Here is a 19,205-nt window from a genome sequence, read left to right on the forward strand (position 1 = left end):
GATATTTGGTCAAATCAAGAGATGGGTGTTTGAACATATGTTTGACCAAGTGGATGCATAAAGCATTTATCATTATTATATGGATTCAAATGGATGTATAAAACGTTAATAATCGTTCCTTGAACGGAACAAATCCAGCGAAGGTGTAATTGGAGGACTTCCTTCTCTCTAGAAAGATCCATATGCTTGTTTTATCCATTGGAAAATGTAGAAAAATGTGGACTTTTGGTGTAGGCATTGAAATGAATGTTAAAAGGTCAAACAAAGGCTGGAAAAGAAACCTCCATTTTGACCTTCCATGCATCTGATAACGATTAATTAGAGTACAGAATTAGATGTAGAAATGGACAAAACAAAACATTCCAATTACAACTTTGAAATGCTGAAAATAATTTCATTGACCTGTGCACCTAACAAGTGATATCATGCCTGAGAGAATATATATATATATATATATATATATAACAGCAACGTAACTATGTTTTATTCATGGAATATTATGAAGTACTTATTATACTAAAATTTTTTAGGTTTTTAACAAGTGATATCATGCCTGAAAAAAATGTATATAATTTTATGTACATAGATAACAACTACTTAACTATGTTTTAGTTATGGAATATCATGAAGTACTTATTATACGAGAAATTTTAGGTTTTTACATTTCTCATATTTTTCATGATTTTTTTTTTTTTTGCGGGTTTGAGATGCTTCATTTGATATGGATTTTTCGGTTGGCTATGAACGACATAGTGATTTTTGTACCATTTTTAGTTTCCTTCGATAAAATTTATTTTCTATTAGGAAAAGAATTGGTTGGTATGGCAATTCTTCATCCTTTTGTTTTCTTATGAGTAGTTTTATTTTGGTCATAATTATGTTTCGATTGAGTAATAGGATTTTGTGAAACTTATGACTATCAGCAATAATATAAATATTAGAATAATTCTTCGAAGATAGGATGAAATGATTGAGAGAATGTAACGAAAGATTCGGGAGTATATGTTTCGATTGAGTAATAGGATTTTGTGAAACTTATGACTATCAGCAATAATATAAATATTAGAATAATTCTTCGAAGATAGGATGAAATGATTGAGAAAATTATTGTTCACACCCCCCAAAACAAAGTTTTGGGGTTTATGTTTTTACCTCTGATGGGAAGAAGAGTTTATATTAGAAATTTTGATTAAGAAAATTTGTCTTTAACTTATTTAGTTCTAATAGTTTTTGAAGCATATTGATCTATTAAAAAATAAATTTAGACACATACTCCCACATTAATTTTTATCCTTAAAAGAATAATAATAGACCACAAAAGTCTTCAGATAGAAAATTAAATCGTATATAATAATATATTTTATTATAAAAAATGGTTATTTTATTTCTTAACACTTTGAGTTCATAGCACTTGAATCAATACATTGTGACACTTTGATGTCAAATCAATTGAGTATGATTAACATGATCACGATCTTCGAATGTTATCCGTTTATATCATTCATTTTCTCACATGTTCCTTATATCCGACACAATATAACTTTATGGAATATATAAAATTATTTTTGACATTATATAATGTTATAAATGTCATATTATAACAAATCATTTTATGTATGTTCATAAACACACTCGTTCAATAAATATTTTTTATTTATTATTCTCGATACTTTATTGATATCATGATCCTCAAGCTAACTTAAGTATTGAAGAATTTTATCGAGTGCACCCCCAATATAATTTATAAGATCAATTATTTTTCGGATTCAACCATTTCTCTCGATACTCTCACGATATAGATATGGAATAAGATTCGATTGACTTTAACTCTATATTCGATTTAGATAATCGGATTTTTACTTAATTTAATTTTATAGTTAAGATTAAACTAAGCTGAGGATAAAAAGCTTATTAAAAGCTAATTATCCTATTGACACATTATTATGTCATAAGAAAATGTGATTAAAGCAACGCCGCAGGCATTGCAAGCAAAACGGAGCTTCATGCAAATCCACCACCAAATGCTACGCCCCAAAAATACTCATCGCGGGAATCTAACAAGTGGAGGTAGTCCCCACCTCCGACCATAGGGACCTGTCGACAAATCTCAATTGTTTTAGGGATGGAAAAGAAAAAAAGCCTTCGTAACAACGAAGAGAAAACGACAGAAAAGCCGTAAAAGAAGGGGCGTTTTTGCAAATACGCACAGTTGTTGGAATCGGTTTGCAACTTCACCATGTCTTCCTTCATGCTGTGTTTCCTAAAAGGAGGAGGCCCCCTACCTTCCTTCGTTCTCCTTTGGGTCGCGGGAAATCCCCCCAAATTGGCGTCGAAATCGCGTGCAAGATCCGATCTTTATGTGATTTTAACGTGTCTGTCTTCGATGCCCACAAACCCTCCAAATTTCTCGAGGGGAAAAGCTGATTCCGGTTGGAATTTCCTTGTCGAATGGGAAACACCGGGAGCAGCGGCAACGGCGGCGGTTCCGGCATTGGAAGTGGTCGGCGGAGGAACTCCAGCCTTCACCACCGCCACCACTATCACCATCACCACCCGCCTCCCTTCGGCCCCGCACCTGCTCTGCTCCCCGCGCTACAGCCGCCGGAGGTGACCGCCAACCGCTACGTGTTCGGGGCGGCCACCGCTTACCCGCCGCAGTACCCCAACCCGAACCCCTCTCAGTACTACCAGTACGGGTACTACCCGCCTCCACCACCGACGATGCCGGTGCCTCTCCCGGCGCCGTTCGACCATCAACACGGTGGCAGCGGCAGCGCGCCCCACGTAGAGTACCCGGTCCACCACCCGGGGTGGGCGGGTGGCGGGAGGTATTCGCCGTATGGCGCCCCGCCCCCTGCTCCTCCGTACGTCGATCACCACAAGGCCGTCACCATCAGGAACGACGTCAATGTGAAGAAGGAGACCCTCAGGGTTGAGCCTGACGACCACAATACAGGTCGTTTCCTCGTGGCTTTCACCTTCGATGCCACCGTCGCAGGAAGGTGACCTCTTTTGCTTCCTTCCTGTTTTCTATGGGAAATAATTGCTTATACATGTACATGTTTAGTGCTGTTGTCTTCATGTGATGTCAAAGTTCTGACTTTGCTCTGGAACTTTTGCTGACTTTTTTTTCCATGGTATATATTAATATGACAAATAATACTTAGCATGGAGAGAAAATTAATTGTAATTTTTCCTAGAATTTGTTTGTTGTTAGGCGATGCTAGATTATTCCTTCATCTATCAAATATGACTGCAGATCCAAAACTAGATGAACATGCCTTTTTGTGATCATAAGCACAGTCTTCTAGAGTTTCTGGCAATTGACTTGTTTTTTCATAAGCAACAATTTTTTAGTTGCATAAGTTGATATAGGTTAGATTGTCTTCCCCTTTGCTTTATATTAAGCATGCAAACTTGCGGTCTCACATTCATTAGTGGATGTATGCAGTTCTAACTTGCTTAACAGATATGTGGAGAACTAACTTTGGAAATCGGCATCTAGGATCACTGGAAGTTAATACTTGCAGATATTTCAGAGCATCCAAAAACACACCTAAAAATTAAGAGGCCTGTTTAAGGTACTAACAATGTTCTGTATTACCTAGTTGCCGGAGATATTGATATAATCGGTGACATCCCACATCTCAATTGTTCTGAATGTGAAGCAATATTAACATGTTCATATACTTGATAGGAAAATGGAATATTATTTCTTTTCCTAGTATATAGAAGATTTAGCAAAAGCCAGTCTGGTATTTCAACCAACATATTTAGAATATTTAGCAGAAATGGACATGCTAAAAGCAGGGGAAAAGAAAAACAAAATAAAAGGATGAGGTAACAATTGGGAAACACTGAAATCCCAGTAAATTCATCACAAAATTAACCTCAAGAAGATTAATCCAAGTCTTTGAACCGTCAAATGAGATTATCTGAAGGAACACAAGTGTAATATACTTGAATATTAGCTGATAGACTCTTGCAGAGGATAAAGAAGAGAGGGGCTTTTATCACAAAGGGTGAGTGCTGAGATTAGGATGGTGCAATCACTGAGAACCAACGTTTTTTGTTGGTTCAGTACAGTTTGATCGTTCTTGATTCAGGAATGGTTGATAAGAGAGCTTGACTTGAGTCTAATATGGGTAGTTCTGCTTTGGAATGAAATGAATGCTGAAGATGACTCTTTGCACTGACTATTCAAAATTGGGTGTAGGACTAGTATACCTGCTTCGATCATGATATTTTTATTATAACAAAGGTGAGATATCCAAATATGAAAAACTGTAATTTTAATGTGCTAAAACAATAAGACTGAACTTCAATCTTGAGGATTTTATTCATATGGAAACATTATGGACATCACATCTCTGCAGTTTTTTACACAAACAATAGGTGGCTGATTGAGTTGATATTGCAAAATTTGCAGGGTCAGTCAATTTCCTTTGTACTTGGTAGAATATAAAGATCTAAAGGCTATACACCCCAATTTTATGATATTGCAACATGAATCCTTAGTGTTGTAAATCCAAATATTGTTTGTACATAGCTTTCACATTTCATGGAATCTAAACATAACACTATTGGTAGGATATAGACTCCGAGTCGTCTTTGTTTTCTTGTTGATTTTATAGTTTCTTTGATATAATATGGTGACCTAGTTTTCTTATAGTTAGAAGTTAGCTTCTGAACTAGAATTTTATCTATTACTAAAAGCATAGAACGAAAATGTTTGGGCCATTGAATATCTACCTATGTGCTTGTACTTTATATCACTAGTTTCAGTATATGTTACAAAATTCATATAAATAAATTTTCTTCAACCATTCAGCAGAAACCCAATAGGGGTTTTAGAATCTGACCCTGCCAATCCCAGTCCAGAAGATGGGATCAGGTTACCCACAGATTGTGATCTACTATCATGCTACATTTAGTACATAACCTCTTTCTACTTCAGCATGTACTTCCACATGCAACCGCTTATAATATGCAATGGTATTTATGTCTGAATTCTATGCTTTTGTACATACTGTAAACAGCATTACTATTTTCTTCTTTGCAAAAGAAGATATGGACTGTAACCTTACTGCAACAAAGGAGGACTTGCTTAAACCAGTCACAGTGTCCTTTAAGGAAGGTTTGGGTCAGAAGTTCAGGCAACCGTCTGGGACAGGAATTGATTTCTCAATTTTTAACACGGCCGAGTTGGTGAAAGAGCGGGAACTTGATATATATCCTCTTGCTGTAAAAGCAGAAGCTTCTACATCCAACAATCAAGGACCAGAACGTGAGAACCAGAAATTAGGAACTCCGCACTCGCAAATTACACAGGCTATGTTTGAGAAGAAAGAGAATGGTGAGTATCATGTTCGTGTGATGAAGCAGATCTTGTATGTGAATCAAATCAGATATGAGCTGCAGGAAATCTATGGCATCGAGAACTCAGTTGACGATGATACTGATGGGAATGATGCAGGAAAAGAATGCGTGATTTGTCTTTCTGAACCACATGATACCACTGTCCTCCCATGCAGACACATGGTATGTTAAGTTATTTGTTTCTTAATATTTTGTTTTTCTATTGTTTACAGTTCAGCTATTCATCTCTGCTAATTTCCAAAAGAAATAATTGCCTGACAAAAATATGAAGATAACTTGATAGATTTGCATGTTGGAGAGGAAAGCTTTGTATACTGTAATTTTGATTTCGTTGAGACTATTATATGCTTTCTACACTTATAAAACCCATTGTTACAGAAACTTTTGTGTAACTTCTTTTGAAATAATTATGTTCTATGGGATGCTTTGATATGGAAGTTAATTAGAATTTTATAATAAAATTCAATTCTCATGTGTATTTCTTGGGCATAATTTAGAGTTTATTCTCTTCTCCAAAGTTTTAAATTATTTAAAGTTGGCTAAACTGGTAGTTTTGTTTTGATTGAACAATCATTTGCAATCATTTAGCCTTGTGATTAATTTGACTTTTTAGGATTTAAGTTGATTATTATTTATGTTATGTAGTATCCCATATCGAAAGAATTCCTTGGTTTATTGTCACCACACAAGTGATAGGACTAGGACCAATGCTTAAGCCCAAGTTTATAATCGCAGTCTCGTCGAGCCCTTTATACAATCAAATCCATCGCACTTCTGATACGGAACTAAATCAAAATATCAGAATCTCTCCACTTAGGCATTGATACCCTCATGGAAGTGCAAGGTCCAATACATGACTTCAAATCATTTCTAGTTGGTGGCACATGAGGCTCAACCAAATGATGGCTTCACATAATGTTATACCTCCGACCTCATTCACAGGTTGCGTTGCTCTTTCTTTCTTGGACCCCTTACATGCCTTGTATTAGGTATGCTTTGATGTTAATCGTCATGATCCAATCCAATGGGATAATCGACTCATTAGTTTTTTAGTTCTAGAACCATATGACCTAAAATGCTTCCCAAGTCATAGCGTTAACTCATCTAGCCCTTCTACAATTAGATTTGCCTCTCACAGCTAATATGGGACTAAATAGAAGTGTTGCACTTTGAGACTTTAAAATGAACTTAAATTCATATGTAATCATAATTTTAGCCGTCTACTAAGATTCAAACATGAATCAAGTCATAAAGTGAAACCAAAAAGTTGTTTTTAGATTATTTATCTATAGTTCATTGGAATTGTAGTTTAATTAGCTCAAGTCAAAGAGTATTTCTTTGTGAATTCACACTACATTGAAGCTTTGTCAAAGAATTTTAGAAATAATCTTTTTTGCTTGTTGATTCAAAACTTAAAAAGTCATATGGATTTATCAGTTATATGTAGCCGGCCTATGAGGGGGACCTAGGTTGTCAAATGAAAAACCACGAACCTATAGTCAACATAAAAAACCCAAAGCCAAGCAAGAGTCATGGTTGTGCTAGTTGAAAATCATAATAAATATGAGAAGAACATATGAGTGAGGAGGCAGACAAGTTTATCATGGTCCAGTTAAACATGTATGAGCTATGTTTGTTTTTGAATATTATACTACTTTAAATCCTCTGGTTTTTCATTAATTATGATATTCTTTGCCGGCAATAACCAAACTACTTACACAAATGCTACTATGACCAAAGCCTCTCTAAAATTCATAATAGGCTTCTTTTGAGATGTTTAAAAAGGAATTCTTCTTCTACCATTGATTCTAAGGAACTTACAAAATTTATAGAGAACACATTTACATAAATAGTAAAACTGAATTAAACAAAATCAGGAAAGCTGTTCTTAAAACTATGAATCTAAACTCCTCAAAATCAGGAAAGTAATATCCATAAAATCAATAAAAGGTAAACTATCCTAAATAAACCTTACAGACTAGATCCATACTTTGATAGGAAGCGTTTTGAATCAGTCAACAAAATACATACTTTAAACAAGAGAGAAAACAATAGTGTAAAAGGAGTTGCAATGAGGAAAGCATTCAAATGATGCAGGGAATCTTTTCTTTCTCACTTGGAGTGAGCGCCAGAAGAAAATGATGGATAAGCATAAGCTCAAAAAGGATGCAAGTAGCTCAATATAGCCTATTAAGATTGTCAAAAGCTTTGCAAAGCTCTTGGTCAAAATTGTTGGTTTATAACCATCTTTAAAAAAGTTGTTGGGTCTCAGATACGATGAAATATTTCCCAAAATTTCTCTAAATTTATATAGACAGCAATTAAAATTTTCATAGATATGGGCTTTAGTAACTCTGGCAAGCCTCCTCTAGCGTCCAACAAATCTTTCACAGAGTATTAAACACAAATAGTGCTTTTGCCATCGGGATGCTACCAAGGGTCAGCAAAACTATTCTCCGACTGAGTGTTAACTGCTAATGGAGCTTTTGGGCCCTTCATAGAATTACGCTAGTAGTGCCTTTGTCATGATGTCAGAAGATTTTTAGTGCTTCTACTTGTGACCAAGCCATCACAGGATTCTTAGATTCTTGCTGTACCTTTGCTAGTATGTAAAGAGCTATCAAGCTTCTAACTTCTTTGTCGAGCCATCACTCCATTGTGCTCTGGCAGAACTCAAAAGGTTCTGTTCAAGGCTCTAGGCTGAGATTCCAACATATTAGCATTAAAAATGCTTAATATTATTTTATTCAGTTTGTGGAATTAACAAGAAAAAATCATATGAGAAATAATTGTATCTTAGATGTAAAAATATCTTATCCCGGGTTCTATTGTTTTTCTTTTCATTCGACAACTCCTCAAAGCTTCATTTTAGATTTTGTCATCAAATCAGGTTGTAATATTAGCACAGTGTTGGCCTCTTTAAAGTTTGGCTTGCCAAGAGTAAACAAGATTCTCCTTTCTGGCTTTGCAGTGCATGTGCAGCGAATGCGCTAAGGTTCTTAGGTTCCAGACAAATCGATGCCCGATATGCAGGCAGCCGGTGGAGCGGCTACTGGAGATCAAGATCAACAACAGAGCTGAGCAGCGACAAGAGGCAGCACCGTGCTGACCTCACCGATTTTGGAAATCGATTCCACTGTTGAGGCATTCATCAGAAAGCTTGTGGTTACGCCAGGATCCAGCATTCATCAGAAAGCTTGTGGTTACGCCAGGATCCAGATTGGCAATAATGATCGACATCTTTTGAACATGTTGCTGGTTGAAAGAGGAAACCAAGTGTGTATTATTCTTGGCATCTGGTAGATCCTGATAAAAAGAATGTGCCAGAGTCGGTATATACCGGTATGGTTTTACTTCTATGGTTTCATGGTAGCTTGTCCTGTGCCATCGTGGTATCGAGATGCTGTAGTGTTGGCAGTAGATGATCGATATTTGTGATGCGTGGGTAAGAAGTATATATTCCGCATGTAGACGCGGAAATGTTGGCAGATGCAAACTCATGGCTAAAAAAACAATGTAATTGCCTGAGAGAAACTTTGTGCGTCAATCTTGACTGTATATTAATCTTCTTTAGGCCTGTGACAGAAAACTAGAGAAATAACAGTTCAGTTTTGTGGAATTGCCCAGTTGCAGGGAACCGCATGTTATATTGCATGGAAGAGGAATATTTCAAATAGATAACTAGGGAAAATACGTAGTTACAGTATATTTGAAATAGGGGGAAAGAAAACCGAGGACTGAAACTTATGAGGATCACTGGAGAAAATTCTACTTCAGCATGGAAGATGAAAAATATTTTATCGATGCTCAATGGGTAAATTCTATCACTGATTAAAGCTATCGAGCCAACTAAGTAGGGCAAACTTGCATAATAGTCTTTGAAGTAACACAACAAAAACCTAAAAAAATGTCAAAGACAGAATAAAACTCCATTTTGAAAATAAGAATGACGTTTCGGAAGTCACATCATAGACATCGGCTTCCATAGTGCTGTAAATTTCTTGAGATCCCAAATAGAGCCTCAAGTCAGAATCATTTGGATAGCTATGAATTTGTCCAAGATTAGATGATGCCGATTTTGTTTGCAACATCAAGCGCATCATAGTCCGGAGTCAGTCTCACGTAAGCCTTCTTAGTACCATCAGGTCTGTTCCAGATTGGGCACAAATCATCAACAGTTGGACCAAATGATCAACATGTAGCAGTTAGGAAAGAAAACCAACTCACCTGATCAGGGTATTCACCTTCTTGGCCTGAATGTCGTACATCTTTTTCACAGCTGCTTTGATCTTCTTCTTGTCGGCTCTAATGTCAACAATGAAGACTAGTGTGTTGTTGTCTTCAATCTTCTTCATTGCAGATTCAGTGGTCAGGGGATACTTGAGGATTTGATACTGATCCAACTTGTTTCTTGGTGGAGCACTAATTCTAGGGTACTTCGGATTTCTGTCCCTTGTCAGAGTCTTTGGCCTGTGAAAAGTAACAGACGTCCTAATCTTCTTGGCCTTCTTCTTCAAGGTAGATCCGGACTTCACAGCCTTCGCAACCTTCAGAGCCTGTGTCTTGTCATCAGCCTTCTTGGAGGTAGCTGCTAAGAAGAATGTAAGAAGTTAGATAAAAGCCTAGAGTGAGAACACTTCTAACTTGGTTAGAAGTAACAAGAACAACATATCAAGATGCTACTCCATTGGTAGTTTATCTAATTTCTTTCTTTGTTCTTAAAATCAAAGTTGGTACCACGAAACCAGAGTCAATTTTGACATGAATATCAGCGATAAAACTACTTGTACATTATATATGCCTATAATTAGCTAGAACCTTCATAACTTAGTTTTACTTCAAAACAAAAAAAGTTTAAAAAAAAAAAGATCCTTGCATCAAGATGACCTTTTTAATTCATGTATAAATGGTTAATTTAAGCATAACTTTTTAAAGCAACAATTTGATTTTTCATATATTCAATTGAAACAAAAATATATAGCTTAAGCAGTTCTATTTAGGACAGAACTGTTTTATTATATTGATTAGTTTTTGTTTATAATTTAGCATAACGCACGGACATCAGACAATATAACATGACTCCAGGCTGTGCATGAATGTTTTAAAAACATCTCTTCCAAATTGCACAGCTTCATGAACTGTCTCTTCCATTAGAGTTTTGAGCATTTATCTCCTACAAGAACTCCAATTATGTAAAGCAAAACAATTACTAACAGTGCCCCAAAAACCCAACTATTTAAGATTACAAAGTTAATCCCTCACACAAGGTATTAATTCCAAGACAGTACCACAGAATGAACAAATATCCACCACATTTTTCTCTCAAGGCACAGCCAATATAATCCAAAACAACAACCACAAGTCACAACTCAATATTTATCCTCGTGTTTAACCAAAAATGCGATAAATTGGGTTAGACATAGGTCATCAATGTCAATTCCTGGAGAAGTGGGGAAATGGAGAACTACTTGAATGCTATGGTTCACAGGTTATCCTACAAGGACAGATAATAATAATACACAAACATGGAGCTAAATACAGCTCTAAACGAAAACGAATCATCAGCAAACTTAAAGTTACTTTACAAATAGCTGCAAGCATAATCATCACAACAATAGAGAAGCATTGTGTTCCTCTTTAATATGTACAGAGAAAACGAGGGTCAAATTCTCGCCCATCACAAAGATATGTCTTACCAGTCTAGTATCTTGGACCCGCTTGCTAGTACAGGATGCACCGTGGTGTAACATCTCAATAAATGGAAGGTCAAGAAAAAAATGGATCCACAAGAATGGAAGGATGAATCCATACAGAATTGGAGGATTCTAGCTTTGTGAATAAACATTTAAACAACACAATGCCGATGAGCTAATTAGGAAAAAAAAACTCCATCTAAATTGAAAAGAGGGATTAAACTATTTGACCCCAACTTCTCAAATAGATCATCTCCATGAAGTGCAACAATTATGACATGCTAGCCCAGGTTGCCCATAAATAGCCAAATATTGATGATATTTACATGATAATATTTACAAGCAAACATGTCAATGAAGTCTCCATGTCAATTTCCACATCATGTTAAATTCACATTAAACCATAAAATCAGCCAAATATGAAGTAGCTAAAAATTATATTGAAGATAAATTGGATTCAGACAAAGTACCTTTTGCAGGTGGAGCCATCTAGGATTGCTGAACAGGTGTCCTAGTAAACAAACTTCAACCTATCGAAACAGAATACACTAAGGTCAGTAAAGTACTGCAAGTCAGAATAAAGAGAATTTAAGATATCTTGAATTCCTAGTTAAGCAATCAATCATCAAAAACCATACGGTAAATGGAAACGTATCTTTATGAGCATATGCAGAACTTGACTATAAAATGCATTTTCAAACGTGAGCAATTTTATGGGAAGATGAAAGAGAAAAAGAGATCAACAAGAGAAGCTATTAACAAACAGGAGCAAGAATCAAAGTAACGTAGTTCGGAGCTGCTCGATAGATTAGTTTCTACAAGCATAACTCACTCGATCCACTTTGTGCAAAAAAATTCAGGATTTCTTAGGAGCGGAGTACGAGCTTTTGCTAGGTTTTAGATAGCCAATCCCATGTCTGAGACCGCGGATCTCATCACAGGCTAACATTTCCAAAGCAGATGATCTTATTTTAAAGAAAAAACAGCAACATATGACCGTATATGACCATTTTCAATCAAAAATCGCCGCTTTTCGAAGTCAATCGGACGACTGAACAAGGCAAAAAGGGATCCATGAACCCGAAAGATAAATTTAAAAAAGAGAAAAATATCAGGCAATCGCAAGGGAACCAACAAAGACTAGGGTTTTCAGGACGACGAGAGGGAGAAGAGGAGACGGAGCTCCATACCTCGCTTCCCGATCGGCGCGCCGCTGACCCGAAAACCCTATCGAACAGGCACCAGTTATAATGGACTACGAATGAATCCTGTCCGTTGAAGTGCGGGCATTGCACCACCCGATCTCACATGGCTGACCATTGGATTGGGTAGGAAGGTTTTTATGCACATGCTATGCACGTGATGGGTAACATCTCATCGTGATTGGTGAGATGATCACTGAGATCACAACATAGATATTAGAATCGGAGATCACATCGACACGTGAATTGATGGGACTATTTAATTATTTTTTTTCAAATAATTATATAAAATTATATAAATATATGAATAATATTTTTATAATTTAGTGAGTGAGAAGGATGGAAATGGAAATTAAATATATATATATATATATATATATTCTATTAATTCAGATTTTGATTGTGCGTTACGGTAATGTTTCGGATTTAACTTAGGCTCAGCCTTTGGGCTCATCATAAATCATACGGCCACTCTGATACTTGATGTCACTAAAGATGTTTAGTTCTGTTGACTCGTATTCGGTACGTTTTAAAGCATAGTCTATTATCTGATAAAAGCATAAAACTAAAGATTTTTTTTCTGATAAATTGTTGGACACCATAATACGTGATGCACTCATTCAAAAAGCTGGTGTATGTATTCACCACATTAAGTCTGTGAAAGACTAGATCATCTCATACAGGTGTCAGGACCGATTTGGGCCACCTAAGAAGCATTTTCCATCGTCTTCTATAATAATAACCTCAGGTTGGTAAGTCCAATGATGGACACCCTGAACTGGTGGTTGATTGAGATATCTGACTATGATAAAAGTACCAACGGAAAATTATGTAGCGGGAAAGGCTAGAAGAAGACGAGAGTCAGTATCATGGCCTCTATAAGAGAATGCTGAAGCACAAACAATCAATTTAACACAACATCAAACGGACAGCAAACACCATTTACCAGAATTTAACTCCCGAAGAAGAGAAATCATCTTCCCTAGCAAAATGCAGTTCCCCTCAACAGGATACGCTGAAGGGCAGAAACAACCCTAAGCTTGATTTGCCAATGATATCCCCTTCATCGAACCTTTCCCCACAAGCAACATGACAGGCGGTACAAAATATGAGTTCCCTTGCTCATTGCTGTCGTGCAAACCATGCGAGAGTATCATATCATGTAGACACTATGCATTAGCTCGAGATTATTTTCGGAAGGCAAATCAAAACCCGGCCCATCCGGCAGGCTGCTCAGATTCTGTTTTCTTTGTTGCCCCACCGTTAAACCTCTGGGAAGTAATTCCTTCGGCAGAAATCCTGGATGCTTGTGGACCAGATGGATCAGCAAAATTTTCCATATCAAAACCCCACCGATGTCTCGAGTGCTCTGCAGCCTGCGTAACATTTTTAGGGACATTAGTTGCTCCAGAAGATATAGGATGGTTGCTTCTTGGTGCAGCCTGAATTTTGGGTTCTCCATGGAAAGCATTCCATGTCTTCAGCTCTGGTCTGTGTGATGATGCAGAAGGGTTGGACATCATTCCTTGCTGAAGGTCCCATACACTTCCTTCCATCTTGTCCCTTGGCTGCAAAAGCACAGGCATCATGATGAGGGGTTAGTATGAATCAACAAACTGGGAAGCTGGCATGCAAAGTTTCAAACAACATCTAACGTTATAAAACAAGTTATTGCTGAAATATGTACAAGAGCTGCAGACTCCAAGCTTCCAGGATGGTTGTGACTCTTTGACCTATCTTTGCTTGGTAGTGATGGGCTTAGTGCCGAAAGAGCACTCTTCAGCTCCTGTATCTCTTGTCGCTGAGAGCGACAGATGGCAGATAAATTTTCATATTTGGATGTCATATCTACTTTCTCCAAGTTGGCTTGCTTCAGCTGTTCTTTTAGTTTACCGACTTCTGCTTCCAGATCTTCTTTCCTTGATTTTATGTCACTAACAATATTCCTCGAGTTCAACTTGCTGACATCAAAATCAGCCACCAAAGTATTGAATGTTTCATTTTCAAAAGCTGGTTTCTCCTCAGGGTACAACACCTTTGGCCTCTGGGAACAATGCTTCATTTCTTGGGAAATTTTTTTCTCAAAGTCCTCATCAGCAGGGTTTCCCCGTTCAATCCTTCCTGGCTGTCGGGAATGGGCATGGCTTTCCCTTGGAGGGCTATCTTTGCTTATAATGGTACTGTGATTCTGCTTTGACACTGCTTGTTTGACTGGTTCATTAAAGAAAGATCTCTTATTATCTATAACCGCTGAATCCTTCCCATGTTGGGTGGACCAAAATGCACCGATGGGCCCCCCTTCCCATGAAGCATCTTGAGACGGTCCAGAGTGTTGCGTATCCTCAGATTCTTGTGAGGAAGGTGGTGGTGGTGGGCTCCTTCGACGCATCAAAGAAGTCTTTCTTGAGACTTCTGCAGACCATTTTCAAATCACCATTATCATCATAATTAAGAATCACTACATGTGTAGATAAAATCTATAAATTCAAAGAAAGCTGGTATCTGGTCTTCAAGGAATCATTACATAAGGAAAAGAGGTGTCTTTTTAAACAGTATAAATTCATTTTATTTATTTGGAAATAGGAATGTAGAAAAACATTGTGCAAATAGAACTTTTCTATAGCATCCAAAAAATGTTAGCGAATAAAAAACAAGTAGACTTTTTCCTTCAAGTTCTCAAACGGTTTAATTAAGAAAAACAAAAGTGAGGTTGTCCTTGAAATACAAAGAAGTTTTCTTAAAAGGATTTTTCTGGAAGCAAACAAGCATATCAGTGTTTGCTTTAGGAAGATCTTCCTTCTCCCAAGAGATTTTCCAGCGAAATAATATATAAAGCACAATCACAATATCAATATAACTGGTCCCTTCACTCATTTATAATTCAAAATCATAATTCACTCACAAACAAGGAAACAGTAGCTAAAAGAATTTGGAGCACGTTCTTACCTTGATCTTGTGAATCTGAACGAGATCGATGCATGGCAACAGCTTCAGCACAGCCATCAGGTAAATGCTTCTGCAACTCTTCGGGAAGCAGTTCATTGACACGAAACCAAACCTGCCAGATGGATACACAATCAGTAATAGGAATTTAAGATCTACTGCAGCTCTAAGGCTGTTGCATATGCAACAATCTATAACTAACCTAGTTTCATGGAGATGAATGACCAATCAAGCAAAGCCCTTGCCTGCATGATATCTGGTCTGGCATTTGGAGAAGCTTCAAGCATGCCCTTGATCAGGCCGGTCATAGAAGCACTGTACTTTGGTAAGTCGGGGATGCGATAGTTTCCATTCAGGACTTGAAGTTTTGATTCACCGTCAAATGCAGATTTGAAATAACAGATTCGATATAGAAGGCATCCAAGAGCCTGAAAGATGTGAACATAAGCTTTATCATACTCCTATATACATGGGGAGTTAATAGGATAAGCTCAGAGCATCTTAATGCTAATAGTGCTGACAGTGAGGACAATGAAGAAAGCGAGAGTGAGATTTCGGAAATCAAACGAGCAGCAGTTGACCTCTCTTGTTGTGTCAAAGTGTCATGATGCTATTGTTTGTGAGAGTGGGGATATCGTAAGGGTTAAGATTCAGTTTCCGTACTTGTGGGAGACAGTAAATGAAAATTAACCATCTCTATTAAGCACAACTGGAACAACTCAACAATAGTTATGGTTTTGGCTTAAAAATTTTGGGAGATGTTCACGAAATATGTTTGATATTTTTTTAGTTTATTTTTTGGTGCATGAGGGAGGAGGGTGGTGGTAAGTGTAAACACTTTGTTTCCAATTTTTTTTTTGGAATAGAAGGCATTTAACTTCTATATATTTCAGGGAAAAATCCAGCAACAAAGTTAGACCCTAGACTCTTATCAAACTTATGAGACTATGAGTAACAGGGTGGTGGTACGTACCGGTACAGGTGGTACGTACCGGTACAGGCGGTACATACCGGTCTGACAGGCCAGCGGTACGCGGACCGCCCGATACCAGTCCGCACTGTAGCAGTACTACAGTGCTCGGTGAACCTGGGTGTACCGCTCGATACACCGTACCGTACCGGTACCGTACCGAGCCCAGGTCAAAACACCGGTATGGTACGGTACGACAGACCCTGCTTCAAATATTAACCTAATTAAAACAAAAAAGAGTAAAAATTAAGCAGAGACCAGACATGAAAATAAGTGGAGACAAGCAAGACCTTAATTGCAAAAGCATTTATATACTGAGCAAAAATATTGAAGTACAATAGTTACACTAATTGGTCAAATCACCCAAATGAAGAAGTTGCTTAATTTAGTGTGTGGTAGCTATGATAAGGTGATAAAAAATGTGATATATAGAGAATTTTAACTTTGCAGACATAATATCATTAGTTTAGCAAAAAAAAAAATTTATTGTAGGATGAAAGATGAGAGAATTATGCGTGGGAGAAGGAGAAGCTGTAAATGACAAAGGCAAGGGATTTCAGTTTAAATTACTAACCCAGATGTCCACTTTCTCACATAAAACTTCCTTTCTGAAAAGGTCCCACATCTGTATCAGGTAAAAGAATAATAATCAAAACCATTTTCTACGTTAAACATAAAACATATTCTTCTCAATAATTTAATCAAAGCAATTCTTTGATTAAACCTCAGGGGCTCTATATGCAGGAGTTGTGTGCTTCCTGATAATGTCTTCTTCAATTCCCATCTCCTCAGGCTTGTCAAAGCATTTATGATTGGTAGAAGTGCTGCCAAAGTCGCATAACTTCCAAGCTCCACCAGGAGCTAGCAGCACATTTTCAGCTTTCAAATCCCTGCAGAGCTCAATAGACAACATACTTGGCATGAGAAATTTTAAGCAGAGTGAAATGTAAAAGACAAAAATACTGATCACTTTGAGGAAATGATGTGGCTTAACAGTTGATGGTGAAGCACTTTCTTTTTATCTTTGTAGGTTACGTTCAAACTGATGCTGTCAACAAGGCAAGACAAAATAAACAACAATGCAGCCACTCGACTTCTTTGATAGAGGGGAAAAAGCTGCTGCGTAGACACCATTATATCACAAATAGCCATAAAGAACTTCTATCCAAGTCTTAAATCAGTAAGAAGGTAAGAACATCACCAGCTAATTCATAGATTTAGGCAATTTACTTCAAACTCCATAACAAACAATCAAACTTAATCATTAGATAAGATACAACATGTAGCTAATGCATTGACACAACATTGTTATGGTAGGAAGAATAAAACATCTAAATTATTTGATGTATCAGAATACCTGTGGGCAATTGGTGGTGATTGGGAATGCATGGCATAAATTGCATTGCAAACATCTCTAAATATCAAGAGGATCTGTTTCTCCTCGAAGTATCCAGCTCCTCTGTTTCCTAGCACAGTAACCAGAGACTTCTCACAGTACTCCATTACAAGCAATGCCTCCTTCCTCCAGCCCATGTCTAGTATGGTGTGCGCAATGAGGGTCACAACATTAGGGTGCCCTCTGAGCAGCTTCATCACAGAGATCTCCTTCATGACAAGATCTGATGACTCGGCATCATTGCAAATCATATGTTTCAGCGCATACTGTTTAGATGATTGTGCAGGATCAAGGGCAATGTAGACACAGGAAAACCCCCCTTGTGCTATGACATTCCGAACATGGACCTTTACATTACCAACATCAATTGTTCGGCCTTCAAGACCAACAGGTTCTTTGCCCGTGAATGGCTTGAACATCCACATGATTGGAATGATTAAGGGTGCTACCAATCTAATCTTCTAAGTATGCTTACTTCTGTCGCGAAAGGAGTTGCATCAGGTCTAAACCTTAAAACAAAATAAATCAAAAACAAATAGGAAATTCTGCAACAAAACCTCAATACCTAATCTCCACGAAGGCCTTTTTACAGAAGATCAGGTTTTTTAAAACTAGCAAAAAGGATTAGTTAGTGCCTGATTCCACTTCTGATGAGTAATAAAGATCAGCTGCTGCAACGTTTCAGACTGCAGAATAATAATGTCCGGCATTAGTGGAACTAAAAGAACGTATGTGCACGATTGAAATTTTCGTCTAATTTGGTAAAATGGTAAGCGATCGATCCATTTCGTGTCAACCAATGATTTGAACCTGACTAACAACCAACAAGAGTCTGATCTATGAATCGGCCTCACGCCGCAAACACGCATGCATTGCGGATCGGCCTTAGGATTCCCCTTCCGGTCTCCGATCGGATCGAGACAAAACAGTAAAGAAGTCGAGATCTGCGCACCTAGGCGATCGATCCAGAAGCTCCAGAGGGCCACGGAGATGAGAGATCGCAGGGCCGGGGGATCCGATCAAAGCCAGATCGGAGGCGTTCCCTTGAGAACACGACCCCAGATTCGTAGCTGGAACCACAAGGCGCGGGCGACGAGAAGTTACAGGGGAACGAAGAGATCGCCCCTTCAAGTCGAGTGTATATCGGGGCTGGGCTTCGATGATGCCGGCGAGTAATGCCCGGTTACGGGGCTTTTATATTTAATGGCCTCCGGAGCGAAGAAGCGGAGCGGGGCGGTCGAGTCGAGGGCGCGTGAATGGTGATGGGCCAGCGGTTTTCTCCACTGGGACCCATAGAATCACCGCCGTCCGATCCGCGGAACCTCTGCTTAGTCGATCACGATCGTTCGATAGGTGGGCCGTGACTCCGGAGCCTGCTCAACTGTCAGCCCAAGTTTCGGCCTAACCTTGACATATATAGTTTGAGCAAAAGCCCATCTCGGCCGCCTCTCAGTGGCCATAAAATGGGCCTGATAAGAACGGACGGTCGAGATGTGACATAAATGTCATTCAGCTCATTATTTGCCGAATGCCACTGACGCTACCGTCGAAAGTAATCAATAGATGCAATTGGCTCACGTCTTTTTTACTTTCAAATATGTAGATGGACTCGGTGCTGGTTG

The 19,205-nt window shown here is 38.0% G+C and overlaps 3 protein-coding genes across 6 annotated transcripts; 1 reads left to right on the plus strand and 2 right to left on the minus strand.

Annotated features, from left to right (window-relative positions):
• Positions 1–2,245: 2,245 nt before the first annotated feature.
• Positions 2,246–8,956, plus strand: LOC135678136 (probable E3 ubiquitin-protein ligase LUL2). 2 transcript variants are annotated; one of them, XM_065190589.1, is made up of 4 exons: positions 2,246–3,002; positions 5,040–5,356; positions 5,477–5,541; positions 8,351–8,956. In XM_065190589.1, exons 1-4 carry the CDS (start codon positions 2,449–2,451, stop codon positions 8,486–8,488), a joined length of 1,074 nt encoding a protein of 357 aa, XP_065046661.1. In that variant the 5' UTR covers positions 2,246–2,448; the 3' UTR covers positions 8,489–8,956. The 2 variants fall into 2 exon arrangements, with proteins under 2 accessions (XP_065046661.1, XP_065046660.1); XM_065190588.1 differs by having other exon boundaries at positions 5,040–5,541.
• Positions 8,957–9,207: 251 nt separating this feature from the next.
• Positions 9,208–12,358, minus strand: LOC135678137 (large ribosomal subunit protein uL23). Its single transcript, XM_065190590.1, has 4 exons — positions 12,263–12,358; positions 11,543–11,602; positions 9,607–9,967; positions 9,208–9,526 (listed from the first exon to the last, which is right to left on the minus strand). The coding sequence occupies exons 2-4, from the start codon at positions 11,559–11,561 to the stop codon at positions 9,442–9,444; spliced, it is 465 nt and encodes a 154-aa protein (XP_065046662.1). The 5' UTR covers positions 11,562–11,602; positions 12,263–12,358; the 3' UTR covers positions 9,208–9,441.
• Positions 12,359–13,101: 743 nt separating this feature from the next.
• Positions 13,102–18,776, minus strand: LOC135678138 (uncharacterized). 3 transcript variants are annotated; one of them, XM_065190593.1, is made up of 9 exons: positions 18,536–18,776; positions 18,149–18,269; positions 17,545–18,060; positions 16,912–17,077; positions 16,762–16,812; positions 15,463–15,645; positions 15,221–15,332; positions 13,930–14,686; positions 13,102–13,842 (listed from the first exon to the last, which is right to left on the minus strand). In XM_065190593.1, exons 3-9 carry the CDS (start codon positions 18,006–18,008, stop codon positions 13,794–13,796), a joined length of 1,782 nt encoding a protein of 593 aa, XP_065046665.1. In that variant the 5' UTR covers positions 18,009–18,060; positions 18,149–18,269; positions 18,536–18,776; the 3' UTR covers positions 13,102–13,793. The 3 variants fall into 3 exon arrangements, with proteins under 3 accessions (XP_065046665.1, XP_065046664.1, XP_065046663.1); XM_065190592.1 differs by having other exon boundaries at positions 13,962–14,686; positions 17,545–18,057; positions 18,536–18,773; XM_065190591.1 differs by having other exon boundaries at positions 13,962–14,686; positions 18,536–18,773.
• Between the last annotated feature and the right edge of the window lie 429 nt (positions 18,777–19,205).

Source organism: Musa acuminata, chromosome BXJ1-7 (assembly GCF_036884655.1).
Source record: "Musa acuminata AAA Group cultivar baxijiao chromosome BXJ1-7, Cavendish_Baxijiao_AAA, whole genome shotgun sequence".
NCBI lineage: Eukaryota > Viridiplantae > Streptophyta > Magnoliopsida > Zingiberales > Musaceae > Musa > Musa acuminata.

Bases quoted from the DNA above. Each gene is read 5' to 3' on its own strand.
- LOC135678137 (XM_065190590.1), bottom strand. The intron at 9,527-9,606 runs GTGAGTTGGTTT...AATCTGGAACAG, and splicing joins AAGGTGAATACCCTGATCAG to ACCTGATGGTACTAAGAAGG.
- LOC135678138 (XM_065190592.1), bottom strand. From the start codon at position 18,008: ATGTGGATGTTCAAGCCATTCACGGGCAAAGAACCTGTTGGTCTTGAA. The intron at 17,078-17,544 runs GTATTCTGATAC...TGAGCTCTGCAG, and splicing joins TCACCACCAATTGCCCACAG to GGATTTGAAAGCTGAAAATG. The intron at 16,813-16,911 runs GTTTAATCAAAG...TACCTGATACAG, and splicing joins CTGCATATAGAGCCCCTGAG to ATGTGGGACCTTTTCAGAAA.
- LOC135678136 (XM_065190588.1), top strand. From the start codon at position 2,449: ATGGGAAACACCGGGAGCAGCGGCAACGGCGGCGGTTCCGGCATTGGA. The intron at 3,003-5,039 runs GTGACCTCTTTT...TACTGTAAACAG, and splicing joins GATGCCACCGTCGCAGGAAG to CATTACTATTTTCTTCTTTG. The intron at 5,542-8,350 runs GTATGTTAAGTT...CTGGCTTTGCAG, and splicing joins TCCTCCCATGCAGACACATG to TGCATGTGCAGCGAATGCGC.